The sequence below is a fragment of the Glandiceps talaboti genome, chromosome 6, assembly GCF_964340395.1.
Source record: "Glandiceps talaboti chromosome 6, keGlaTala1.1, whole genome shotgun sequence".
Taxonomy (NCBI): Eukaryota; Metazoa; Hemichordata; class Enteropneusta; family Spengelidae; genus Glandiceps; species Glandiceps talaboti.
Window position 1 is genome coordinate 6,715,475 of NC_135554.1, and position 24,153 is coordinate 6,739,627.

Genomic DNA, 24,153 nt, shown 5'->3' on the forward strand with positions numbered 1-24,153 from the left:
CTTTTGTTTCAGCTACCTAACTTTAGATAGATCACAGGGGCTTGAAATTGGCTATATTACCTTTTGTTTCAGCTAACTAACTTTAGATAGACCACAGGGGCTTGAAATTGGCTACATTTGTTTTCAAATCTTTGTTTTTTGTGCAATGTTTATGGTTGAGAGCACTCAGTAGAACTAACGCATAAATAATTAATGAGGTAGTCATACTCATAGTAAAGCTGGTTTATTAAAACCAGCAAAGAAGAGATTAAAATTGATTTAGAAAAACAACAACACAACACCATCTTTTCAAATCATTACTTTATTACATGGCACCTTGTAGGGAAAAGATATTTTTAAAAAGAAAAAAAAAAGTAAACATTACACAATAACCAAAATTTTTTAAACAAATATGGCCAATTTCAAGCCTGTGGATAGACATACACTTAAACCATTGTTGCAACAAGTAGTTGATATGTAATACAAACTATTGAATGGATATATTGGTTTAAAGTGGCCATATTGATGAGAATTTGGTATTTATTTTGGATTTTTATTTGATAAAACAGCTTCACTATGTTTTTCTACTTGAAAATATAATGTGAAATAACATATACCAAGTCCATGTTCGCAACTCAATACATTGCAAAAAGATGCAAAAAGTGTAAAAAGTTTATTGTACGTACAATAACAAACATTTTATACATTGTTCAATGTTTTGCAATTTAGTGAGTTGCAAACATGGACTTGGTATATGTTATTTCACATTATATTTTCAAGTAGAAACACATAGTGAAGCTGTTTTAGCAAATAAAAATCCAAAATAAATACTGAATTCTCATCCATATGGCCACTTTAATTAATATACCCACAATATATAGTGGCATTTCTGATGACTTCTCTTATAGGATTGCAGTATACATTTTGGCCATTTCAAGTGTTATACACTTAGATATCTTGATGACAGGGTGGTTATATACACTATACAGATTTACCGCTATCACCCACTTGTGTAATTTACCACATCAAACATCTTACAACTTGGTTTTTGTATTAGTTCTGAACTCAGAGTGTAAATAATTTACCTGGTATATAAATAAATCACTCAGCCTACTCCAGCTGTTATTGTCTACAATTCAATGATGTAGACTTGTCACATGACCACAGGATGCCATTGTATACCGGTACTACAGTAATTTTTTTTTGTTAAGGGTGGTAATCAGGTATATGTAAAATCTACCAGGGTTCCCAAGTAATCTTACCTTGGTTCCAAAACAAAATTTTGGCAGACTGTAAGGGAAACTACACAACTTTTACCCCTTTCCCCCTTTCTGTTACCAGGGTTCCCCAACCTTAACAAAAACACTGATAAAGCAGTATTGTATATAGTCTTGCTGCTAGACGTTCAGGCTTTCTTTCGATACTATAAGCGAACGAAGTTTGCAGTGAGGGCTTGCCCGAACAGTCTAGCAAATGTCATTTTCAGACCAGACATTCCATTGAGATTACGTTAAGCGGTGGGTTGGGCCATATATGCATATATATACTTTAATATATTCAATCTCTGCATGCAGGTGTTGACAAACACATTTACGTCATTACTATGTCTTATCAGTTTATGGTAATTGTGTTTGATGAGTGTGTAGACGTTGTCATTCACACATTTCAGTTAATGCATTGGTGGTTATTTTTACAAGCCCCTCCTTAAGATGAATATGCATGAAAAATTAGCCATTGTCCTCTGTTTGTGCTTGTTGCTAATGCAGTTCTCTGATTGGCAGTTATTTATATCCTGATGACATTTGCTAGACCTTGGATGTTCCATCCTCGATAGCGATGTTCGGTCATGTGTCGTATTGTATCGGAAGAACATCCGAGGTCTAGCAGATAGACTACCCTGTATAGTAGTTTTACAGTCATCTGCAGTAGATTTAGTTTGTATCTATAAAGTAAGTTGAAACCTTGTCATAAGAATATTTCATCATGAAATGAAAGTAACCTCTATAAGCCATCAAGTTACACATTACAGCCCTGTAAGTGATTTTTAAGTTGTACACAAGTACCTGTGAACAAAGTTTTAGAGTTTTGAAAATTTAAAAGTCTCATTTACACTGCTCCTATTTGCTTTCAGACATTATGTGTACATATGGGAATGACAGATGCATTCATATGGGATAAAGGTACACCCAAGGAAAGAATGACAGATTGGAAAGAGACTGCTGAACTTTTGAACGAAATCAATCACGAATTCATTAAAGATGACAAAGCAATACAGTACCCACACAAGGTAATTCATTATTAGATACTTCTGTTTTGTTGTTGTGATTTTTAAATTTGTGAGAATAGTTGTCATTTTAAGTTACAGATGAAATGTCAATATTTATTGTGACTGGTATAGTTTTATTTAAAGGAGTCCTTTAGTTGTTGTAGTCAAAATAATGGCTGCTTGTTGCTTGTTGTAGTGTTCCTATGTGGATTTGTTGGATTTTGAGCATCAATTAACAAAGAATGCATGGTTGCTGTTGGTCAGCACCAGTGTACTCGGTACCTGAGAATGAAAGCGTAAATGTTATTTGTTGTTGGTCAAAATGTGAAAACTCTTTTTGAGTCATCACATGGTAGAGTATAGGAAATGCCAAATATTGGTGGGGAAAAGAAACTGATGCATCAATTTAGTGTAGAGGACATATTGGCTGGTTCTGCCTATGGAAGGAATGGGGATGGGGTGGGGGTTGGGGGTTGGGGGTGGGAGTTGGATGGGTGGATGGGGGGGGGGGGTGTTTTGTAAATTTGTTTCTTGTAGATTATTTGTAATTTCTTGTCCTGTGTTGTACTGTTCTCCAAGTACAAAACAGCTACATCAATTTCAATAGGTTACTCAAAACGCAAGATTTGGCAAAAAGTAAACAATTATTTCCGTAAGCCTGGTAAAGAACCTACTAATTCGAATTTGTTTATTTCTACCTACTGCACCTTAAAACTCAAGGATCGTGTGCTGCACATATTGCAGCCTGGATAGGTTTTGAAATATTTACAAAGAAGAGTTTGACACTAAAATTCAAAACTGTTATGATTTTTTTTCAAGCATCATATGTAATGCTAATGTATATCTTGGTTTGATCTGTACTTTTGTACCAATTTTGTCATCAATGAGGCACGGCAACAATTCAAGTTACATGTATCTGTTGGAGTTCCCCTACAATGGAATGGTTACTAAGCAACAAACGACAAAAAGAGAAGCAAGGAAATCAATCAGATAGACTGTAAGATATGTCGTGTTGTTCCACCGTCACCAGCCTTTGTGAAAGGGGTTGACTGATGTGTGAGGGCGCCCATCATGGAGTACCTTACAGACTAGAGAACAGATCAAACCAAGATATACTTGAGATTACACACGATGCTTGAAAAACCCTGACAAAACTTTAGAATTTTAGTGTCAAACTCTTGTTTGTAAACATCCCAAAGATATCCACACTTTTTGGAAGATGTGCATCACATGACCCATGAGTTCAAACTTTTCAATGAACAAAATGTAATATTTGACCTTTGACATTTACCTGTATTGTTTTGACTTGACAGTGGGAAGTTGGTGATTTTATCATATCTGACAACTTGGCTGTTGGGCATGAAGCAGCTGTGGAAAGCCAAACTTCTCATAAAGAAGTCGGTTTGCGTGTTTTACACCGCATAACTGTAGCTGGGAAGGAGGTTCCAACCAAGAAATATGAAATCCCATCACGGTAAAGAAACAAGATATACATACTGATGTATACAGAGACTTATGGTGGTTTTAACATGTTGTCTTATGTATGTAACCAGTGCTGCAGCATTTTTATCAGATATAAACTGATTACGCCTTCAATTCCACAAAAGCTTTACAAACCTTTGAGTTCGGTGCCTGCTTTACACTATACTTGTACATAATATTGCAAGTAAATTAAAGCATGAAGGAAAGTAGACAGCGCCATCATGTGATAAAACCAGAGAATCAGTCTGTATGTAAAAACTTTTAAAAAATATTACTTCGATCTCTTTACAATAAGCATTTTATGTCAATTATAATTTTAATATTATGTTTTTGTGATATTTTAACGATAATGAAAAATATCTAATCTAATTTGTAAAGATAATCAATTATGCAAATTACCCAGTCATATGTAAAAACCACATACCTCATAATATCACCACATGCAGTACATTTTGTGATCTTAGATGGTATGTTGTGCAATATAATTAATAAAATCTCACCAAATTAAAGCTGTACTAGCTGTTACTGGAACATTTTTTGAAACTATTTTGTTAGATATGACTTACTTGTAATATTGTAGACCCTGAATAGTACTGAATCACCTGTGGGTACATGTATTGGTGTAGCTGTACATACATATGGTACTATAAAGTCCAAGATCACTGCCAGTGCCCCCAATACAATCACTATTTCAACCAGTTACTGTACTACTTATGGATGACCACTGATTAACATGACATATACAATGTCTAATTATTGGTATTATCATTGCACATTTTGCTGGTTTGAATTGTTTAAAAAAACTAGTCATGGTACAGCTAGTGTAGCTTTAATAAATCAGCAATTATGCAAATAATTAATGTGATGTATGTATCCTTTTATTCATCTAGCTCAAAGGTACATACAGTAAAATAAATCATTGTAGAACATGAATATACCTGTTTCAAATCATTTTTCTTAGGGTGGCTGTGCTTGGTTATTCTATGTTTGTCATGACACGACTGACCTGACATTTCTACAATTTGGTGAAATTATATAGGAAAATAAAGTTGATGCCCTCTATGGCATGATTGTATAGTGGCAATCCCACAGGCTCATATCGGAGTAAAATTATCATTTATTACAGAAATTGGGCACTATAATAAAAGAAATGGTTCCAAGTTCCCTTCTGACTTTGATTCTCATTTCTCAGTCATTCAGAATGTATGATTATAAAATGAAAATTTGACCAACAAGTACACATACTGACAATGACTAATATTTTATTTTTTTTTACTTACAATGCATGCATGAAGTTAGTAATGAAGCTTAGCTAGTAATGCTGTAAGTGGGCTTAATTGCCAGCATGCATGCATTACTAGTTTCATGCACGCACATATGCAGCACACACACAGGTACGCAAGTTATGTGTCTTTTCACATGTTGCTATTTCCTCTGAGGAATAATTTTGTACAAGTCAGCTTATCATACCACTTCAAAAACACATGGTACACAGCTGATAGGAATCATTCATTCATTTTATTGATCTCTGTATTCAAATATTCCATCACCAATTTCACTTAAAGTTTGTATAAACAATTCTCAATACATAATTACTAAGCTAGGTAATCACAATTCCTGTCTGCTAGGTACAGTACAATCAGTCAGTGTAGGTATTCTGGTAACTGTGAAAACTTGAATTATGTGATAATGCTTTTGATACACATATAACTAGGTAGTCAGATTGTCAACAATATGCATATGACGAGATTGCTGTCAAGAATTAACATACAACTACATAGTCAGACTGCTGTTCACAGATATACAGCTAGGTAGTCAGATTTGTCCATGTACATATAGCTAGGTAGTCAGACTGTTCATAGACATACAGCTAGGTAGTCAGATTTGTCCATGTACATATAGCTAGGTAGTCAGACTTCATAGACATACAGCTAGGTAGTCAGACTGCTGTTCATGTACATACAACTACATAGTCAGACTGCTGTTCATAGACATACAGCTAGGTAGTCAGACTTGTCCATGTACATATAGCTAGGTAGTCAGACTGTTCATAGACATACAGCTAGGTACTCAGATTTGTCCATGTACATATAGCTAGGTAGTCAGACTTCATAGACATACAGCTAGGTAGTCAGACTGCTGTTCATGTACATACAACTACATAGTCAGACTGCTGTTCATAGACATACAGCTAGGTAGTCAGACTTGTCCATGTACATATAGCTAGGTAGTCAGACTTCATGGACATACAACTAGGTACTCAGACTGTTCATGGACATATAGCTAGGTAGTCAGACTGTTCATGGACATACAGCTAGGTAGTCATGATCAGACTTCTGTCCAGACATATAATGAGGTAGTCAATTTGGTAGTCAAACTTGTATGTTCATGGACATACAGTTAAGTGGTCAGCATGCTGTCCAAGAATGCACAGCTAGGTAGCCAGACTTGTCCAAGACTACACAGTAATTCGGCACACAGACTGCTGTTTATGAATGCAGAGCTAGCTAGGTAGTCAGATGCTTGTTTGTCAACGCACTCTTCCAAATTTTATCCTCTTCAATTATTGAAAATCACATATCAATTTGACTACACAAACAAACAAACAAATATTACATTTGCCATAGTTCTAAGAGACCACAATTGTTAAATATCCCAAGGAAGATACTCTGTACAAAGACCTAGCTATAATTTGATTCCAATAAAATACAAAAAACTATAATGATGGTGTCCTGTATTATTTGGATGAAACTGTACTGTCGTTTTCTGATTCACCAGGTAAAGGTGGATGTTCTAAAACTTTGTCTATTAGACCAAAGTTCAGTGCTTCCGTTGGGTCCATAAACTTATCCCTTTCCATTGCAGTCTCTGTTAAAGCAAACAGATTAATAAACAATTCAATGAAACGTTGTGTGTTTATTTGAAGGCCAACGTTGGGCTAGGTTTATAGCAGCAGAAAGTAAGCTGTGCAGGAACAAAAGTCAGAATGGATACAATTGTTGTGGTGTACATGTATGTCTCTTGTAGAAGGTGATTTATATACATTGTAAGACAAATGTTGCATGTGTCTTGTCTCTTGCAGAGGGTGGTTTATATACACTGTATTACAATTGTTGCATGTGTCTGTCTCTTGTAGAGTGGCTTTATATACACTGTATTACAATTGTTGCATGTGTCTGTCTCTTGCAGAGGGTGGTTTATATACACTGTATTACAATTGTTGTATGTGTCTGCATGGTATAGTCTGCATGTAGTGTACAATCATGATGCATGTTTCTGTTTTTGTATGTCAAAATTATGACAGGGATGTGCACTGTCTTTCATGTAGTCCTTGTATAGTAAATCACACTCTCCAAGAGACACACACAAGCAATAATTGCATCCATTCTGACTTTTGTTCCTGCACAGCTTACTTTCTTCTGCTGTAAAATTAGGCAAGAATAACAGTTACTTAGTACAGCTGTTATGTACAAAGCTGGTCCTGAACAAACAAATAATACTATACATGGTAATCTGAAAAAGAATACCCAAGTTGTGAATTCATACACATTTGGAGCCCTTGCCAAAACAATGTAGTATTCAATTGTATGAAGAGGTGTGAAGTGCCTAATTTTGTTGACCTCCCATGACGCCTCATCCTGGTGTACAGATGGCCTCTTCTAAACCAGATATGCAAATTTTAGTGAGGTCACATGATGCAGGTTTGGTGAAAATGACAGAAAGATAAAATAAGTCTCACCCTAGTTCCCATTTTAACTTACCTATTACATCTAAAGGCAGCTTGGTGTGTTTCACATACAAATTATTAATTTGCTTCTTCATTTTGAGAATTTCTTCAGCTTGGATTTGAATATCTGTAGCTTGTCCCTGAAACAGTTCATAGGATATTCATCAGTGCATAGAACCCCCTGATATTGTGAGTACAAATGTGGTTTGTTCGTAGTCTTTGCTAGTCTAGTTGCTATACATGTAGTCATTCTCTATGATCTCTTTCTAATGTATAGTCAAACGGACAAATTCTGTTGAAATTCTAGCTATATCTCCTGCTGGGGAAGGGATGAACAGTACATGTTAGTAATCCATCACACACTGTCAGGTGGTTGTAATTGGTTACTTCGTTCAGTTTTCTACAAACTCAACCTCCAGTTTGAATGTAAGTTACACGAGGCGAGGATGTGATAATGTCATCACATTTAATCAACACTTCAATAGCATAAACTAACACAACATACACTTATGGTGGTAAAAATGGAATTCTGCATTAGAGAAATCCATTTGACTATATGGTGGAGATGATTGTAATGTGTATAGGACTTTGCTAAGTACTTGCAAGAATTTCACTACAGCTGTACTTTCATGACCATACCATAGCAAATATACTTGAGTAAATGTAAATTACTACTCAGAAACAAGGTGTTTGAGTATCCATAGCTACTGGCGAGCTTGTCCTGGCTTGTAACCCTAAAGGTGTGCATGTTTGAATCAAACAACTGCTATGCTTCCATTTCAAGTTCTTTTCCTCTTGGCATTTCCAAAACAGACATTTTGAATAATTCACACAAGTCTCTATTACCCAGACTCTCCTTTTGCATCAGAAAGTCTGGGGCATAACAACATCAGAAATGGAAAGAGACGCATGTGCAGAGAAGCTGACCCACAACATGACCTTTCTAGTAACACCACATAGCAGCAACTTTTGCTAAGAATACTTTGGTTAATCTCCTAACGAAGATGATTTTTAAAAAGTTTATACCGATGATTTCTGTTCAATATATATAGAGTTAATGACAATGAAATTTGGAATCATTTCCAATCAGTAGCTCTCATCATCGCTCTCATATAGTCTGTAAGGTATGCCATGATCGGGCGCCCTCATACATTGGTCCACCCCTTTCATAGAGCAGACGAGTGAGGATGGAGTGACATAACTTATCTATAGCTCTCACAGATCTTAATAGTAGCCATGTTCTTGCTTAATACACAAATGACCTCTGCAATGCCCCAGACTCTAGCTCAGCCATGAAGTGTGCCATCAGTGGTGAGGCTGGGTAACTAGGACTATGTCCACACTAGAACTGACAGAATGACCCAAATGTAGTCATGAAAGTTGTACTTACGTGTGCAGAGCCTGATGGTTGATGTATCATAATTCTAGAGTTTGGTAAACTATGTCTCATACCAGGTGTTCCTGAACTTAACAATAATGAAGCCATACTGCATGCCTGCCCTACACACCAAGTGGCCACTGGGGGCAGTATATATTGTACTGTGTCGTAAATTCCTAACCCTGCAGTCACTGAACCACCTGATAAAAGCAATATAAAGATGACACACTCGGTTGAACTTGAAGTTATAACTTTTAAATTACCAAGAGTGCAACATGGATTCCTCTGTATAATTTTTCTCAAAGTGAGGCTATTTCCAGATCTGCATATATTATTATATTTGAATTTACAGTAATATTAGTCAAGCAAATTAAATGAAAGGGAAAGGTCATTAGGGGTCACTAGCTGATGAATGCAATAGTAACACAAATAGAATAATTCCATATACATTAAATTAGATGGTAAAACCACAGTCATATAAACATTTTTGATATTGACGATTATAATATACCTAGTGATAATGCTGTGCCATGATTCGCTAGAATCAGTCATGTGATAGGAAAATAGAATGACTATTTCCCTAGGGAAATAGTTCCATCAACTTTTACATGGTCACGTGACCACCGCGCGTTCACAGCAGGTCAAAATGGCAGCTTCTGACGATGTCGTCTGCCACCGCGAGTTCACAGCATGAGGTACAGTAAAACGTCGATTATCCGAACGTCGAATATCCGAATTGATCGGTCATCCGAACTGACTCCGTGTCCCCCGAAAAAATCTATTGTTCTGATATCAAAGTAATGTTTTGGTAAAAATGTGAAGTTTGATGAATGACGATCGACTTGTGAATGAGCGCGGTTTGTCTTGGAGCTACACGGTGTGTATTGTTCTTGTAAATACGTTTTTTGATTTCTTCTACACATATTCAATTCGTTTTCATATTATACTCTTTATTTAGTTTTAGTATTAAATAAGTACAGTTCATTAAAAAGGTTTCTATGTAGTACAGTACATTTCATTTGTCTGAGAGTGCATGTAACATGTGTAAGTGTGATATGCAGCGTACGTGTATGTTCATTCTGTATGAGTGCGACCTTTTGACCCCGCCCCGTCCCATCTCGATGAAAGATCGCATATCCGAACTGGCTGCATATCCGAACTAAATGCATGTCTCCGTAAGCGTTCGGATAATCAACGTTTTACTGTATATTATAAAACTCATATTGCCTGGCCTATATTCGGGCTATAGCACCCGTTCATTACCCCCTCGTGACTGTGAGTTACCAGAATCACATGCTATTTCCCTCGGCTTTTGGCCTCAGGAAATAGCATGTGATTCTGGTAACTCACAGTCCCTCGGGTGTAATAAACGGGTGCTATAGCCCTCATGGCCAGGCAATATGTGTTCATTATAACACATCTTGTAGCCTACAGTAATTGGCTAAAGATTGTATCACATGGTATGGACTATTGACTCATAGTAACCTAAATTTGCATATAGGGATTGTATTTGCATTCTATTTACCCTAGGGCAATATTCACATAGCACGGAAGTCCTACCAGGGATTTTCTTTGACTATGGAAAGAATATGACTTACCTGGACTATTGATGTACATATGGACTGGTTTTTTATTACTTTCTGATTGGAGGAATAATAACTGTGCAACGACTACACTGGACAAGTCATCTGTTATCTGTAAAGATATGTGTCGACAGTAACTTGACATGTTACAGAACACACACAGAGACAGACAGACAGACAGACAGACAGACTAAGACAGACAGACAGACAGAAAGAGTTAGAAAGACATGTAGACAGAGACAGGCAAACAGACAGACAGACAAACAGAGAGTTAGAAACAGACAGACAGACAGACAGACAAACAGGCAGACAGACAATACCTCATATTTTGATTATACTAGGTAAGATTTCATGGTTTGGCCTCTAGGAACAATGTTCGCAAACTGTTTAGGGGTGGGAGTTATGGACAGAATAGTTAAATATAGTATTGTAGCATAAAAAACAACACATACAAAGTTACCAATCATTTCCCACACTGTTCCCATTGTACATCAGTTTTATTTGTGACTACCAGTAATCAAAAAATGTCTAACCATTACTGTAATCTTCTCTTAGAACATGCAGAGTTCTTTTACACATTTTATTCTTGACTTCATGCATTGCTATACAATCTCTCAATGACTGAGTTCTCTTAGAAACTGAGGTCAATTGACACCCATTGCAGTGGCCAAATTGCAACACATGGAGAATACTACTTACTGGTCCCATTAAACAAATAATTCTCTCTTTGAGTAGTCTAGAGTAAATGTCGTATGCTCTCTCTCCCCGGCCCTGTAACAAATAAAACATAACAAAATATACAGGCAATGATAATGAAATAAATTCAACAAGAAATTTGCTTAATACATACCTAAGAAAACATTATTAATGCCATCAAGGGCATGCATCAACATAAATATTACACAACAATAGTTGATATGTAATAGTTTATTATAAGTATGTTCACTCACATAAAAAAAATTCAAGCTTGTGCCACTTTAGATGTCCTACACAGTAGTACTGGCTGGGAATACTAGAAATTCTCATACGCTGGCTGGGAATACTAGAAATTATCATATATGTAGCAGTATGCCGACTGGGAATACTAGAAATTGTCATACGCTGCCTGGGAATACTAGAAATTATCATACGCTGGCTGGGAATACTAGAAATTGTCATATGCTGGCTGGGAATACTAGAAATTATCATACGCTGCCTGGGAATACTAGAAATTCTCATATGCTGGCTGGGAATACTAGAAATTATCATACGCTGCCTGGGAATACTAGAAATTATCATATATGTAGCAGTATGCCAACTGGGAATACTAGAAATTATCATACGCTGCCTGGGAATACTAGAAATTATCGTACGCTGCCTGGGAATACTAGAAATTATCATATGCCGACTGGGAATACTAGAAATTATCATACGCTGCCTGGGAATACTAGAAATTATCGTACGCTGCCTGGGAATACTAGAAATTATCATACACTTTGAGTTTGTTAAAAATATGTATTGAACAGTAATACAAGTAATACATTCTTGTACTATGACTAAGGGTTCTTAATATTTATGAGTACTTGCGATGTCCTTATGAAAACGTGATCGTAGCGAGGTCATCTCTACGTAGAGGTCATCTCTATGATCATGTCATCAAAAATCTGCAGCCTAGCAGTATTAACAGACAGTTTGACAAAGCCTGTCGATATGAACAGGCAAAATGTTACACATAAGTAATGAGAGCCCTTGGTTGTGGTACAAGACCGTATTAGTGAGTGCATTTTATCAACCTGATGAACGTGTTTAAGGTTGTACTGTACAGTTTAATTCTGGTACACCTTGTACTTACAGTTTGTTCGATAACTATTGGAACCACGGGTCTGGGTACTACAATACTGGTATGAAGACCTCGATGTAGTGACATATTTGGCCTCTGTGAAACTAAAATCTATCAATGAGAAATATAGAAAAATGGTTATGAATATTAAATAACTACTATTAGAGGTCTATTTTATATATAAGTAGTATACATGTAGTAATAAGTTAAAATCGTGATTAACTGGGGTGCTGATTTTTGGGTGCAGACCCAGAAATTGATTGGATTGGATATATTACACCATACTATGTGTACTGCTAGACACATGTCTTTACCCACAAGTTGACACAGGTGATTCAACACTATTCATGGTTTACATTATTACAATATTATGTCTACTAGAAAACAGTTTTAACAATCATTCTAGTGTAGCTTTAATTCTGGAAGCATGGAGTCATTTTCAATGAGTTTCATTGTTGACTGTAAACATAATGTGTCGAGGCTTCATTTGTCTGAACAGCGCCCTCTGGAATAAAGAGATCAGTCATCTTTAGATCTTAGTGACTGTACCTGTAACGTACGACGTATCATCTTGTTGTTCTTTCCAAACTTTCTTGAAGTGATAAACACACCAGTCCTTTTTCTATCTGAGCAGTGTACCTGACTGTCAATTTCTGAAATGTAAAAATATTAGGTTCTCAAAGTTAAGGTGACGTAGCAGAGATGGATGGATGGTGGATGGATGGATGGATGGATGGATGGATGGAAGGATGGATGAAGAAGCAATGAATGGAGAAATGATTGCATGGATGGATGGGTGAATGGCTGGATGGATGGAAGGAACGGTGGACGGCTGGATGACTGAATGTCCGCGGTGGATCATGGATGGAGTGAATGATGAATGGATGGATGGTTCCGATGGATGACAGCCAAGGGTAGAGGCCCGGGGTAGAGGCATGAAATCGTACATAGATACCGGGTTTTGTCACGTACATCACCAGTACCACAATCAGAATCTGGCACAGTTGACTTGTGTTACGTACTTTACGTACATAAATAAATTTCTTTGTTGTATCTCTTGACAATCTCAGGCGAACTATTGTATTAGACTAAAGTGTAAAGTACAGTGTAGTGAAATAAAATTAACAAAATTATGCTACCCTGCCATACACGTCTATTACGGTCTAAAAACTACAACATCCCGACTCGTATGTCATCTTATTATTTTCAGAAAACTTTCCGCAAAATTTGCTCTGACCCACGGTTGACGTCGACCATCGATGGATATGAACGTTGCAGAGCAATCGTACATTTAACATGTTTAAACGCATGTAAAGTACAATAGTAAAATACGTAGGTCTTGTAGCGAAAATCCTTACCTCACACAAGTTCTTGTGTTGGCGGTGGTGATCGGATGATTATTCTACCATTAATTCCAACTCGTCATCGACAAGGAAAGCGTTATTTTTCGTCACTCGCAAGGTTAAATTGTTATGTTATGTCACATGTATGAACTTTGACCTCTGTTCTACTTCCGACATGCGCACAGTAGATGAAATATTATGATATGCGCATTAGCACACGTTGCAGTGGATTGGATTTTTTAGGATAGTAAACATTATAATTTTGATATAAATATTGTGAGAAGTCATATAAAATACTTTCCGTGCAGGTAAGTTTTCTGTTCGGTAGTTTATTGACACAGTAACCCAATATATTGCGGACATGGTCACTCTAAATATTGGTCAGCAACAAGGTGGCGTGTGTCACGCACGCAGGGTCATCAATCGACGTGCGCACGATGTAAGGAAGTGTTTTCAGTAAAATATTGAATATGCCAAAATATGCGGAAGTATGCGAAATATACGCAGTTGTTTTAGCACATTGCAGCAGTGCGAACACGGAAGATCATTTGTAATGATAGTCGTTACACTCTCGGCGTCGTCGTTTCAGTGACCAAGGCCTTTCTTGGGCCTCTCAGTCTCACACAAAGGCCATAAATACAAAATCACAGTTGGTTGATGATGGATATGAACGTTGTATACATGTACATGTGTTGTGCAGATAGGGCCACAACAAATCATTGTTTCTAAGAAAACCAACCCTGTCAATACAGTATAAAGAATGAAATTAAAGGAAAAAATGTGCAAAATAGCTGGGATATTTTTGACAGCTGTGATTTAAAAAAGAAAATCAATAAAAATAGAAATATATGTATATGGTAGTATTCTATATACAACCACGGTATAGTAATTATATTCTGTGTATGTTCGTTTGTAGATTCGAGATAGAAACTAAATAACAGTTACAATTAACCTCATTGTGAATGTTGCTTTCGAATTTCAGGTCCTTCAAGTAGTGTGACACGATGTCTGGCACAGATGTCAACCGTTTAGTATTCTCATTCATACAGTTTTTAGAAAGTCAGTTACAGTCTGGCCATCTATCACCAGATGCTGCAGAAAGTGTGGAAGGTGAGATTTTAAAATGAAAGGGGGAACAGTCGCAGTCCAGATAGGAATGTTTTGCTGTGTTCTTTTTATTTCATATGAAGACTTACTTATATTTAGTCTAGAAGAGGTTATTCATTGGTTTTTGAATCTGAAGATAATACGACATCTAGTGGAATGGATTGTAATCTATTGAAAACCTAGCTAGACCACATACTTTAACGGTGACTGATCAACTCGTCCCAATTTCAACTCGTCCCAATTTCAACTCGTCCCATTTCAACTCGTCCCACTCAACTCGTCCAATTTTCAACTCGCCCCAACTCTTTACAATATAATTTACCTGTGCATATATGAAATCGAAGCTAGTAGTACTCAGTTTGGAGGGTCTGTGGTATCTCGTATTCCACTAATGAATTACCACTTGCGCTGTAAACACATAATACTACAATACTTAGTTGCGTTAACTAGGGAGAGGAGACACGTCTCCAAAACCTGTACGCGCGGAAGTCATAAGCATGTCAGTCACTAATATTCTCCCTGGTTTTATCATTATTATTTCTTATTTGGGTTGTAAACATTAAGTCTTAATGTGAAAAGTGATATTCCATGACTGAGGAAAGTTGTTGTGCTAGTATAAGTTCTAGATCTAGCAAACACAGCCAAAACCCACACCACTTTCTACATGTAGCTACGAAATGTTACATTTGCTATGCTTCAACTGCGCCAGGTAGGTAAAATCATGTAATTGTTTCGGTCCCCATACTTCGAGTCCATGTATCGTTTAGATTTATAAACGTTTACTAGTGTTGTTGGGGCGAGTTGAAAATGGGACGAGTTAAAAATGGGGCGAGTTGAAAATGGGGCGAGTTAAAATTGGGGCGAGTTGAAATTGGATGAGTTGAAATTGGGACAAAGTGAATCGCAGTCTACTTTAACAAATTAACAATCCATCACACATTGACAGGCAGTTGGCCATTTCATTCACACAGCAGCTCATTAATATTCAATCATTGTTTGACATGCAAATTACGTTTGCTGCAGCCTCCCACCTCCAGTTTGAAAGTCACTTGAGGACACGATAACATCCCAAGCTTATGTAATGCTCCAATTGGATTAATGCAGTTGTTAGTGTGGTACTTTAAATTTTAGAAAAGGAATGTGGTTCTAGATCCATCCATTTCCCTAGATGTGGTAGATGAATCTAAGCCATGGATAGTGATGGGTTTTGTAACCAGAACAAAGATCAGTCCAACTACAGACAAACACCAGTTGTTGTATATGGAAACAGGACTTGTAGGAAATATGGCAGTGGGTTTGCAAGGGAAACAAGCTCCAGTTTCTGAAAAAATATATTCTTTAGGGATAGCCTGTAGACTAGGCAGTGCATTGGATATACCGGTAAATCAATCTCAATGCTGGTATGCTCTTTTGATGAACTTTGTCCATGATATTTGGAGGAGTTCTAACCTGTTTGATTTACTTTTGTTTTTTTAGTTGCTATTCAGTGTTTAGAGACAGCATATGGAATAGACACTAGCAATGACGCATTGGCGTCTCAACTTAGGACAGGTGCACCATTATTAGAAATATTTAATTCAGCTGCTCAAGCCACTCAGGTATGTTCTTATGTAAGTGTTCACTTTTGGTTCATGACTTTGTTTGTTTTGTAGCTTTTCCTTTTCTTTTTTGTCTACTTTTATCATGGTTGTGTGATTTTTGAGCCGCTTGATATGGGTGACCTTACAGGGTTAACCACTAGAGGGCGTTTGAGAATATAGTACAGATGCTATATACTAGTATTATATTTTATGTGTTTGAATCCTCAGTGAGTAGCGCGTGTTCTGTATGTGCATTGTGCATGCTGACTATTAGATTATATGTTATAGGTTATGTATTTGCATACAACTAGTATTTAAATAAAACATAGGAATATGACAAAAATATGATCTGCATCTGAATACAGATAGTATAACACAATCACCTGGTATTCATTACAGGAGACTGGAGCAGGTGCAGGTGCAGGTGGACTCCAACCTACAGTAACTATAACAACAGAACACCTACCAGAAAAGAAAAAAGTCACAGAAGAAGAGAAGTGTCAAGCAGAATTATTAAAAGTTGAAGGTGATGTATTAAGTTATGAAAAAGGTTTTGCAATATACAGAGTTTGCTTATTAGCAGTTTACATGTTATTAGACTGTAAGATACGTCGTTTTGCTCCTCCCTCACCTGTCTGCGGTATAAAAGGGGTTGTCCAATGTGTGAGGGCGCCCCGTCATGGCATAACTTACAGACTATTATGCTATATGCAGTGAAAGGGGAACATAGGTGAAGTTGATGTTATCTCTGCATTTCTTATGTTTAGTTACTGAGCATTGTTTGGGCAAGGGTTCAACATGTGTGAACTGTCTTATTTTACTACATACTTCCCATGTTGCCTCACCCTAGTGGGCAGTAAGTCTGATCTGAGCCAGATTTGCCAGTTTTTCATAGCTCTATTTTAGAGAGCCTGAGTAATGCAGACATGATGGAAGTCAAAATCACAGATCATGATTTCAACAGGCTGATTCTTGTAAACATAATAAATCCAACTCAGATGAAACCAGCTGTACTTTAGCTTTAGTGTCCAAACTTGCCAACAGTTCAAATTAATGTCAGTAGTTAAGGATCTCACGTAGTTTGACATAATTTTCAGAACACACTGGCTTTGCTCCTACATTAATTAAAGACCCACTTTAGAAAAAAGATTATAATTTAGATGTGAAAGAAAGTTAGTCCAGAACAAAAAAATAATCCTATGTAATCCTCATGGCTCAACTGGCCTTTAACTGATAAGATAACACTAATGTGAGAACCTGGGATTGAAACCTTGGCCTTTAATTGATAAGATAACACTAATTTGAGAACCTGGGATTTAAACCCTGGCCTTTAACTGAAAAGTTTTCACTAATGTGAAAACCTGGGATTGAAACCCTGGCCTTTAACTGATACGGTAACACTAATGTGAGAATCTGGGATTGAAACCCTGGCCTTTAACTGATACGATAACACTAATGTGAGAACCTGGGATTGAAACCCTGGCCTTTAACTGATACGGTATGACTAATGTGAGAACCTGGGATTGAAACCCTGGCCTTTAACTGATACGATAACACTAATGTGAGAACCTGGGATTGAAACCCTGGCTTTAACTGATATGGTAACACTAATGTGAGAATCTGGGATTGAAACCCTGGCCTTTAACTGATACGATAACACTAATGTGAGAACCTGGGATTGAAACCCTGGCTTTAACTGATACGATAACACTAATGTGAGAACCTGGGATTGAAACCCTGGCCTTTAAACCCAAACCCATATTTTGTTGAATTTTTATTGATGATGCTGAATGACTCAGATTTGATTTGATGTATGGCAATATACTTCTTTTTCTTCATCAGGTAACAATTTTATGAAATCAGAACATTACAGACAAGCTTTGGAGTGTTACACACAAGCTATTTCACTAGATAACTGTAATGCTGTGTATTATTGCAACAGAGCTGCAGCATATAGCAAATTAGATCAACACCAACAGGCAATAGAAGATTGTAAAAAGGCTTTAGAAATTGACCCCAAATATAGCAAAGCCTATGGAAGAATGGGGTGAGTGTTATTTCTCTTATTTGAAGCTCTCTGTCATCTCTGTTTGTTTGGATGTCTCTGGATTCAGTTTTCAAAGAAAATTTGTACTTACGCCTAAAATATATCAATTGTTTGGTTCTGGTTACCTGACCCCCACCTAGTCTTTCACTGCTGACCCTAAACTTTTTTTCTTCACATATTTGAGAAAAAAAAATTAAATTGTGAAAATTGTGAAGTCTCGCAAGAAATAGTGGATGTGGAAACTTAAAAAGACAATATAAAACTGTTCTTCCAATCTGTAATGGCTGTACATGTGATGGGAAGAAACCAATAACACAGAGACTATATGGAAAACAACGGAAAACTGAACTAGACACTCACACATGAAAAAAGAACTATAATGTAATAAAATTAAATTAAAATATAAAATTAAAAAAAAGTCTGCCTACACGACCTATTCGAAAATTGAATGTAATCGAAACCAAACAGTTGTTTTTAGGCATTACAGAGTGAGATTTTTTTGGAAGTAAATCCCAATTTAAATACACCCCTGATGACACTCATCAAAGTTAACATTTGGAATTCATTTTCAAAAATGGTTTTGACTTTGTGAGCAGTTAATTTCTTTTGAAAGTCGTATACATATAGTTTATTGTCTGAGGGTGATTTAAGTGACATTTCTCATATTGATACTTTGCTGTGTCAAAGGTCATGATGTTTGTGTGATTCAAGGTTTCGAAAAAAAACCGATTTGCTTCATGTTTCCATGGAAACCAACATTGTTGTATCATGGAGCCTTCAACAATGGTGGGCATTAGTAACTTGTGTGAAAATCTACATAAAACTTAAAATTTATACTTCTTTTTGTGGTTTTTGCACTTTCAAACTATGTTATCATTTTTTGAATTGATAAGAACGTTCAATGAATTTTGGGAAATCAATTTTTTCCAAAATGACTCATTTACATTTGTATATGTGCATATAAAAGCAAATAAACATGAATAAATCATACATGAATTTCTGGGTTTTTTTTTTAATTTTTCTGTACAGACTTGCATTTACCAGTTTAAATGAACATGAAAAAGCCAGAGATGCTTACAAGCAGGCCACAGATTTAGATCCAGACAATGCCAGCTATTTGACTAATCTCAAAATAGCTGAACAAAAACTTAGAGAAACAAATTTAGGGGTAAGTCAATCTATTTTAGCAATATTTGAACTATTGGGGAGGCGAATTAGGTGCACGTAAAGTGCTATAGCAATGTTGGAATTGTTGAGTAGGAAGATTATATAGGGGTAAGTAATACATGTATACTGTAGCTGTATTAGAAGCGGGGGGGTGGGGGGGGGGGGGGTGGAGGGTGTTGTCAGTAGAATTTACATGAGTCATTTAGATAACAACTCCTGTATCTCACAGTATGCAGAATGTCCCACAATTCTCTCCTGTTTGCTCTTTCAGACATAAGCTCAATCTCACCAGTAAACTTATACATTTGTCATTTTTGAAGTATACAGTTGCTGCTAACTAGTTCTGATATCAGTGAATTTTAGTGGGAGGAGATAATAATTTTGTAAATTTTTCAACTGAATTTCTTGCAAAAATCCCCCAAACTTGTAAGCACATAATTGTAGTACACTATACTGTACTGTAGTGTACTGTAGTGTACTGTTATTCTATACTATGGTAGGCTATTCTATACTATACTAATAATTAGCTCTGTTTTGTCATCCGTGATTTGTGAATTTCACTCATGTTTTGTTTTTGTTGTTGATCATAGGCTGGTGGACTTGGAGGTGGATTTGGTCCATTTGGTGGAGGTGGGGGTGGTGGCATGCCTGATATAGGTGCATTGTTAAATAACCCTGCACTTATGAGTATGGTAAGTTATCACAGTCTCACTTTAGTGTAGACAATTGGTAAATAATCCTGCACTTACGAGTCTGGTAAGTTCTTAATTTAGTATAGACAATAAGAATGTAGTAGTTCAAAGAATGTGATGTAACAATACGCTATTTTCAAGATACCAAATTTTTTAGCCATTTTCAAAAGAAGTGCTATTATCATCTGATGCTTATGCACAATGTAACACCCATATTTGGGCAGTGACGTTATAATGTGTTCGGTTATGTAACATTTGACAGCCATCAGTGACCATCTGTATCTGTATCTATCTGTATCTGTATAAATATGTTGAATGCATATGATGAAATCAGCAAGTCCCTTCATCACTGTTTAGTCTACCACACAACCAGTTATAGGACAACTCCCTCAGATAGCTGCCTCACTTGTCCAGGAAATTTGTTCAGAGGACAATTATACCATGGCATTTGTCTGGGTGGAGTTGTTTAGAGAGTAAATGTCCTTTGTTGGCAAGTGTTGGGGGGAAGGGGAGGATGCAGTTGTCGTAATACTCACTCAACCAAATAAATCGGATGTTTGCAACTAACTGCATGGTTCTTTGTTGTTTTTCTTTTCAGGCATCATCAATGATGCAGAACCCACAGATGCAAAATTTGTAAGTACATGTATATAAATATGTCTTCGATATTCACCCGTTTTAAGTTATTTTATTTAAAAACTTTGTGAAGTTTCCCTTGACCAGCCTTACAAAATAGTTTATCACAAACCAGTGTAAGGGATAATTTTATAATACATACAGTGAACATCATAAGACTTGTATAGATATATGGTTGACAATGTTAGAATTAGTATTGTCCTTTGATTGGACATCTATCAATGACTAATTACTCTATCAAAAACTCTATCAATCATGAATTACTCTACCAAAAATAGTCATCAAGTCCATGTGTAATGTTATTATCAGTAGAAAAGTAAACAATTGAAGCCATCAAAATCATCACGTCCATGTGTAATGTTATTACCAGTAGAAAAGTAAACAATTGAAGCCATTAAAATCATCAAGTCCATATGTGATCATTTCAGCAGAAACTGTTTGTACTGCACTGTAAATGAATAGCAATGTTTATCGCTGCTGTGTCCGGTGCCTTTATTGCTAGTTTAGGGTTAAAATGTGTCTATCCATGCTTTGTGTCAAAAATGTCCCATTGGTGAAAGAACATACAAAGCCTGTTTTTTTATTTAAAAAGATTTGTTAATTGATATATATTGACTGTCAACAGAATGCAAGGTATGTTGAGTGGTGCCATGCAACCTGGTGCTGCACCACCAACTGGTGCTGCACCTGAAGCTGGTGGTGCTGAAACAGCAACTATGGCCAATCTCCTGCAAGCGTGAGTAAAGCCAAACATTCTCCTCTCCCTCTTTGATAAAATGAAAATATTGTATGTGAAAAAACATTCTGTTTTTGAGTGTATTCAGTGTGTTTTATGCATGTTAATGGTCTTACTATTTGACCTTTGATATTTTGGAATTATGGGATACTTCTTTTAACTGAAAGATGGTAACCTATATTAGTCTTTATAATTACATGTACGTAAACTTTTTTTGTAATTGACATTGTTTTACTCCGTAGGCACATCAAAAATAATAATTATGTAAAGGCCCACTTAGGATTAGGATTCAAATGTAGGTGTGAAAGTTTGTTGTCTGGCAGAGCTTTAGAAAAAGTTGGTCCAGAACTAAAGAATAATCCGTGTAATCGTTACGGTTACACTGATAAGACAACACTAATGACTCTGGCTACAGTGCTAGGATTTTTGGTTTAGACAATGACTCTTGCTGCAGTGCTAGGCTTATACTGTATATATACACATATAGAATTGTTATGCTAAAAAACTTGGTATTTAATTATGATCATACTTTTGTTCGGGACAGACTTTTTTCTATAGCTCTGCCAGACTGTTTTTCATTGACCAAATATAAATCCTAAGCTGACATTGGCCTTAACAACATAAATGAAATGCTATTATACATTTCCAGGGGTCAACAGTTAGCACAGCAAGTACAACAAACCAATCCTGAATTAGTGGATCATTTAAGACAACAGATGTCATCTCCAGAGAACAGACCTAATCCAAACAATAATGAAGGTAAGCAAGAAATTTCTCTTCCATCTTGTACTTCGCCTGGTACAGGGATATTGTACACACATAGCTGATACAGCCCCCATAGCTCCATAGAGCTGGTACAACTATGTGTCCAACCCTGTCCTAGGTATGTGACTGTAACAGGGGTGTGCAAGGTTCCGTGTGTTATGTTTCCCACGTCCACTAAAATGGTATCTCTCTGTTCTTTTCCAGGATCTGAAGGAAATTAGTACCACTACACGTCAATTGATTTGAGCTGAACTCTTATCATCTCATTGTACTGAACTGAACTGACCTGTCAATTTGTCTTTCCTCATTGTATTTACTGTAACATAGGCAGTAGTAGAACAGAATTAATTAAAAATGCAATATACGCTGTGTTAATAATGGTTGGTGTTCCAAATCAAATGAATCAATTTACTGTTTAAATACATCATTAAATGTGTAGTTTTACATAAAATAAATGAAATGTAAGCTTGAAATGAGGCAGATGTGTAAATTAGTGAAATTTTAGAAAAGCAAACATAAAGGAAAACTTGAAGTACTTCAAACGTTGATATTTTCGAAAATTTGAACAAGTTGACATGAAATTACAGCACGTCAGTTTGTGAAAGGTCAAGAGCACGCTCTTGTCGTCTTTCGTTGGATTATTTTAATGTTTTGATTTTTTTTCGACTTACCCAAAGCATTTAGTTTATCCCAGAAGAAAGCCTGGGGCTAACATTGTAGATTTTACCTTCGTAATAACTATGTTGTAAACACCATCGTGGCATATTGGCTGTCATACAGCTAATTTACCAGTCCAACTTACATGTTATGTATTTCACGTGTTCACCTTATTTTACATGTATGTTTGTCATTTCTTATTGATTTTGTGGAAGTACATAAAGACAATACAGCTGTCACAAAAAATGACATGAAACTCCAATTTACAATAATTCAAGAAACATATAAAAGGTAGAGCCATAGTATGGTAACTTGTAGTATTTTTTATTAGTGTTCTAGGTGGTAAGCTAATGTGTATTTTTATTAGTGTTCTAGGTAGTTGCCTAACTAGAAGCTAGTAATATATTGCATTATTCCAAACAACTGTGACATTTGAAGTGTTATGATTTCCAATGGTCCAATCAAACATTTTTGTCAATTTCTCAAACTGAACACAGTGGACACTGTTTCCAAGAGCAAAATGGGGAGAGACACAGACTTTTGATAGCAAAAGCTCACACCAGGCTTAAAGCTAAATCAACGGAAAGTGAATTTCACTATACATACATTTTGTTCGTGTATGGTATATCATAAAGTATAATGCCATTTGGTTAAACTTTTGCTTTAAATACAACTTTCCAGTTCCATACATATAGTACATTGCATAGATGGATGTCGTATCTACAATCACTTGTATGTGTGTGTATCATTTTGTTTCTATTACATCTGAATTGAAATATGACAGTGGTAACCAAGCTTTTGACTAAATGAGATAGACACAAACTAAAACTATTGTTGCAACATTTTGATATAAGTTATTGAATGGACATTGGTTTAATTGTACTCACAGTAGGGTGGCATTTCTGATGAGTATCATGTTCTTGCAGTGTACATTTTTGGACTTCTAATGTTTACACTGCCTTGCTATTGATTACAGAGTGATTATATCCATATATAGAGTAAAAACACCACTATCACCCACTTACGTAATCTGCCATATCATCAATAACAGTTTTAGTGTTTGTCTGTCTCAGTAAGTCTGCAGTAATAACAGTTTTGTCAGTAAAAATGGGAAGATTATACTGGCATGTTTTAACATGTGTTATATGCCTTACAATACAAGAATAAACATCATATTGAGCAAAAAAAA

The 24,153-nt window shown here is 36.2% G+C and overlaps 3 protein-coding genes across 4 annotated transcripts in view; 2 read left to right on the top strand and 1 right to left on the bottom strand.

The window, feature by feature from the left end:
- LOC144436222 (alpha-ketoglutarate-dependent taurine dioxygenase-like) overlaps positions 1-4,971 on the top strand; it is a 6,773-nt gene extending 1,802 nt beyond the window's left edge. Inside the window, exons 3-4 of the mRNA XM_078124957.1 lie at positions 2,111-2,266; positions 3,559-4,971. Coding sequence (XP_077981083.1) covers positions 2,111-2,266; positions 3,559-3,723 — 321 coding nt within the window. The 3' untranslated portion in view covers positions 3,724-4,971. The remainder of the gene's footprint in view (positions 1-2,110; positions 2,267-3,558) is intronic.
- A 284-nt stretch (positions 4,972-5,255) lies between these two features.
- LOC144436224 (ATP-dependent Clp protease proteolytic subunit, mitochondrial-like) lies at positions 5,256-13,792 on the bottom strand. The gene is made up of 8 exons (XM_078124958.1): positions 13,593-13,792; positions 12,784-12,887; positions 12,247-12,345; positions 11,115-11,186; positions 10,431-10,527; positions 8,845-9,032; positions 7,489-7,594; positions 5,256-6,595 (listed from the first exon to the last, which is right to left on the bottom strand). The coding sequence occupies exons 2-8, from the start codon at positions 12,802-12,804 to the stop codon at positions 6,465-6,467; spliced, it is 714 nt and encodes a 237-aa protein (XP_077981084.1). The 5' UTR covers positions 12,805-12,887; positions 13,593-13,792; the 3' UTR covers positions 5,256-6,464.
- Positions 13,761-24,153, top strand: LOC144436221 (small glutamine-rich tetratricopeptide repeat-containing protein beta-like). 2 transcript variants are annotated; one of them, XM_078124955.1, is made up of 11 exons: positions 13,761-13,885; positions 14,560-14,687; positions 16,161-16,294; positions 16,664-16,790; positions 18,107-18,311; positions 19,341-19,479; positions 20,069-20,170; positions 20,769-20,806; positions 21,432-21,542; positions 22,192-22,301; positions 22,512-24,153. In XM_078124955.1, exons 2-11 carry the CDS (start codon positions 14,582-14,584, stop codon positions 22,526-22,528), a joined length of 1,089 nt encoding a protein of 362 aa, XP_077981081.1. In that variant the 5' UTR covers positions 13,761-13,885; positions 14,560-14,581; the 3' UTR covers positions 22,529-24,153. The 2 variants fall into 2 exon arrangements, with proteins under 2 accessions (XP_077981081.1, XP_077981082.1); XM_078124956.1 differs by having other exon boundaries at positions 16,161-16,282.

Coding starts and splice junctions, on each gene's coding strand:
- LOC144436224 (XM_078124958.1), bottom strand. CDS start 12,804: ATGATACGTCGTACGTTACAG. Junction 11,187..12,246: donor CAATAGTTATCGAACAAACT/GTAAGTACAAGG, acceptor TATTTGTTACAG/GGCCGGGGAGAGAGAGCATA. Junction 6,596..7,488: donor GCTGCCTTTAGATGTAATAG/GTAAGTTAAAAT, acceptor TTGCTTTAACAG/AGACTGCAATGGAAAGGGAT.
- LOC144436221 (XM_078124955.1), top strand. CDS start 14,582: ATGTCTGGCACAGATGTCAACCGTTTAGTATTCTCATTCATACAGTTT. Junction 14,688..16,160: donor TGCTGCAGAAAGTGTGGAAG/GTGAGATTTTAA, acceptor TTGTTTTTTTAG/TTGCTATTCAGTGTTTAGAG. Junction 16,295..16,663: donor CCACTCAGGTATGTTCTTAT/GTAAGTGTTCAC, acceptor TATTCATTACAG/GAGACTGGAGCAGGTGCAGG.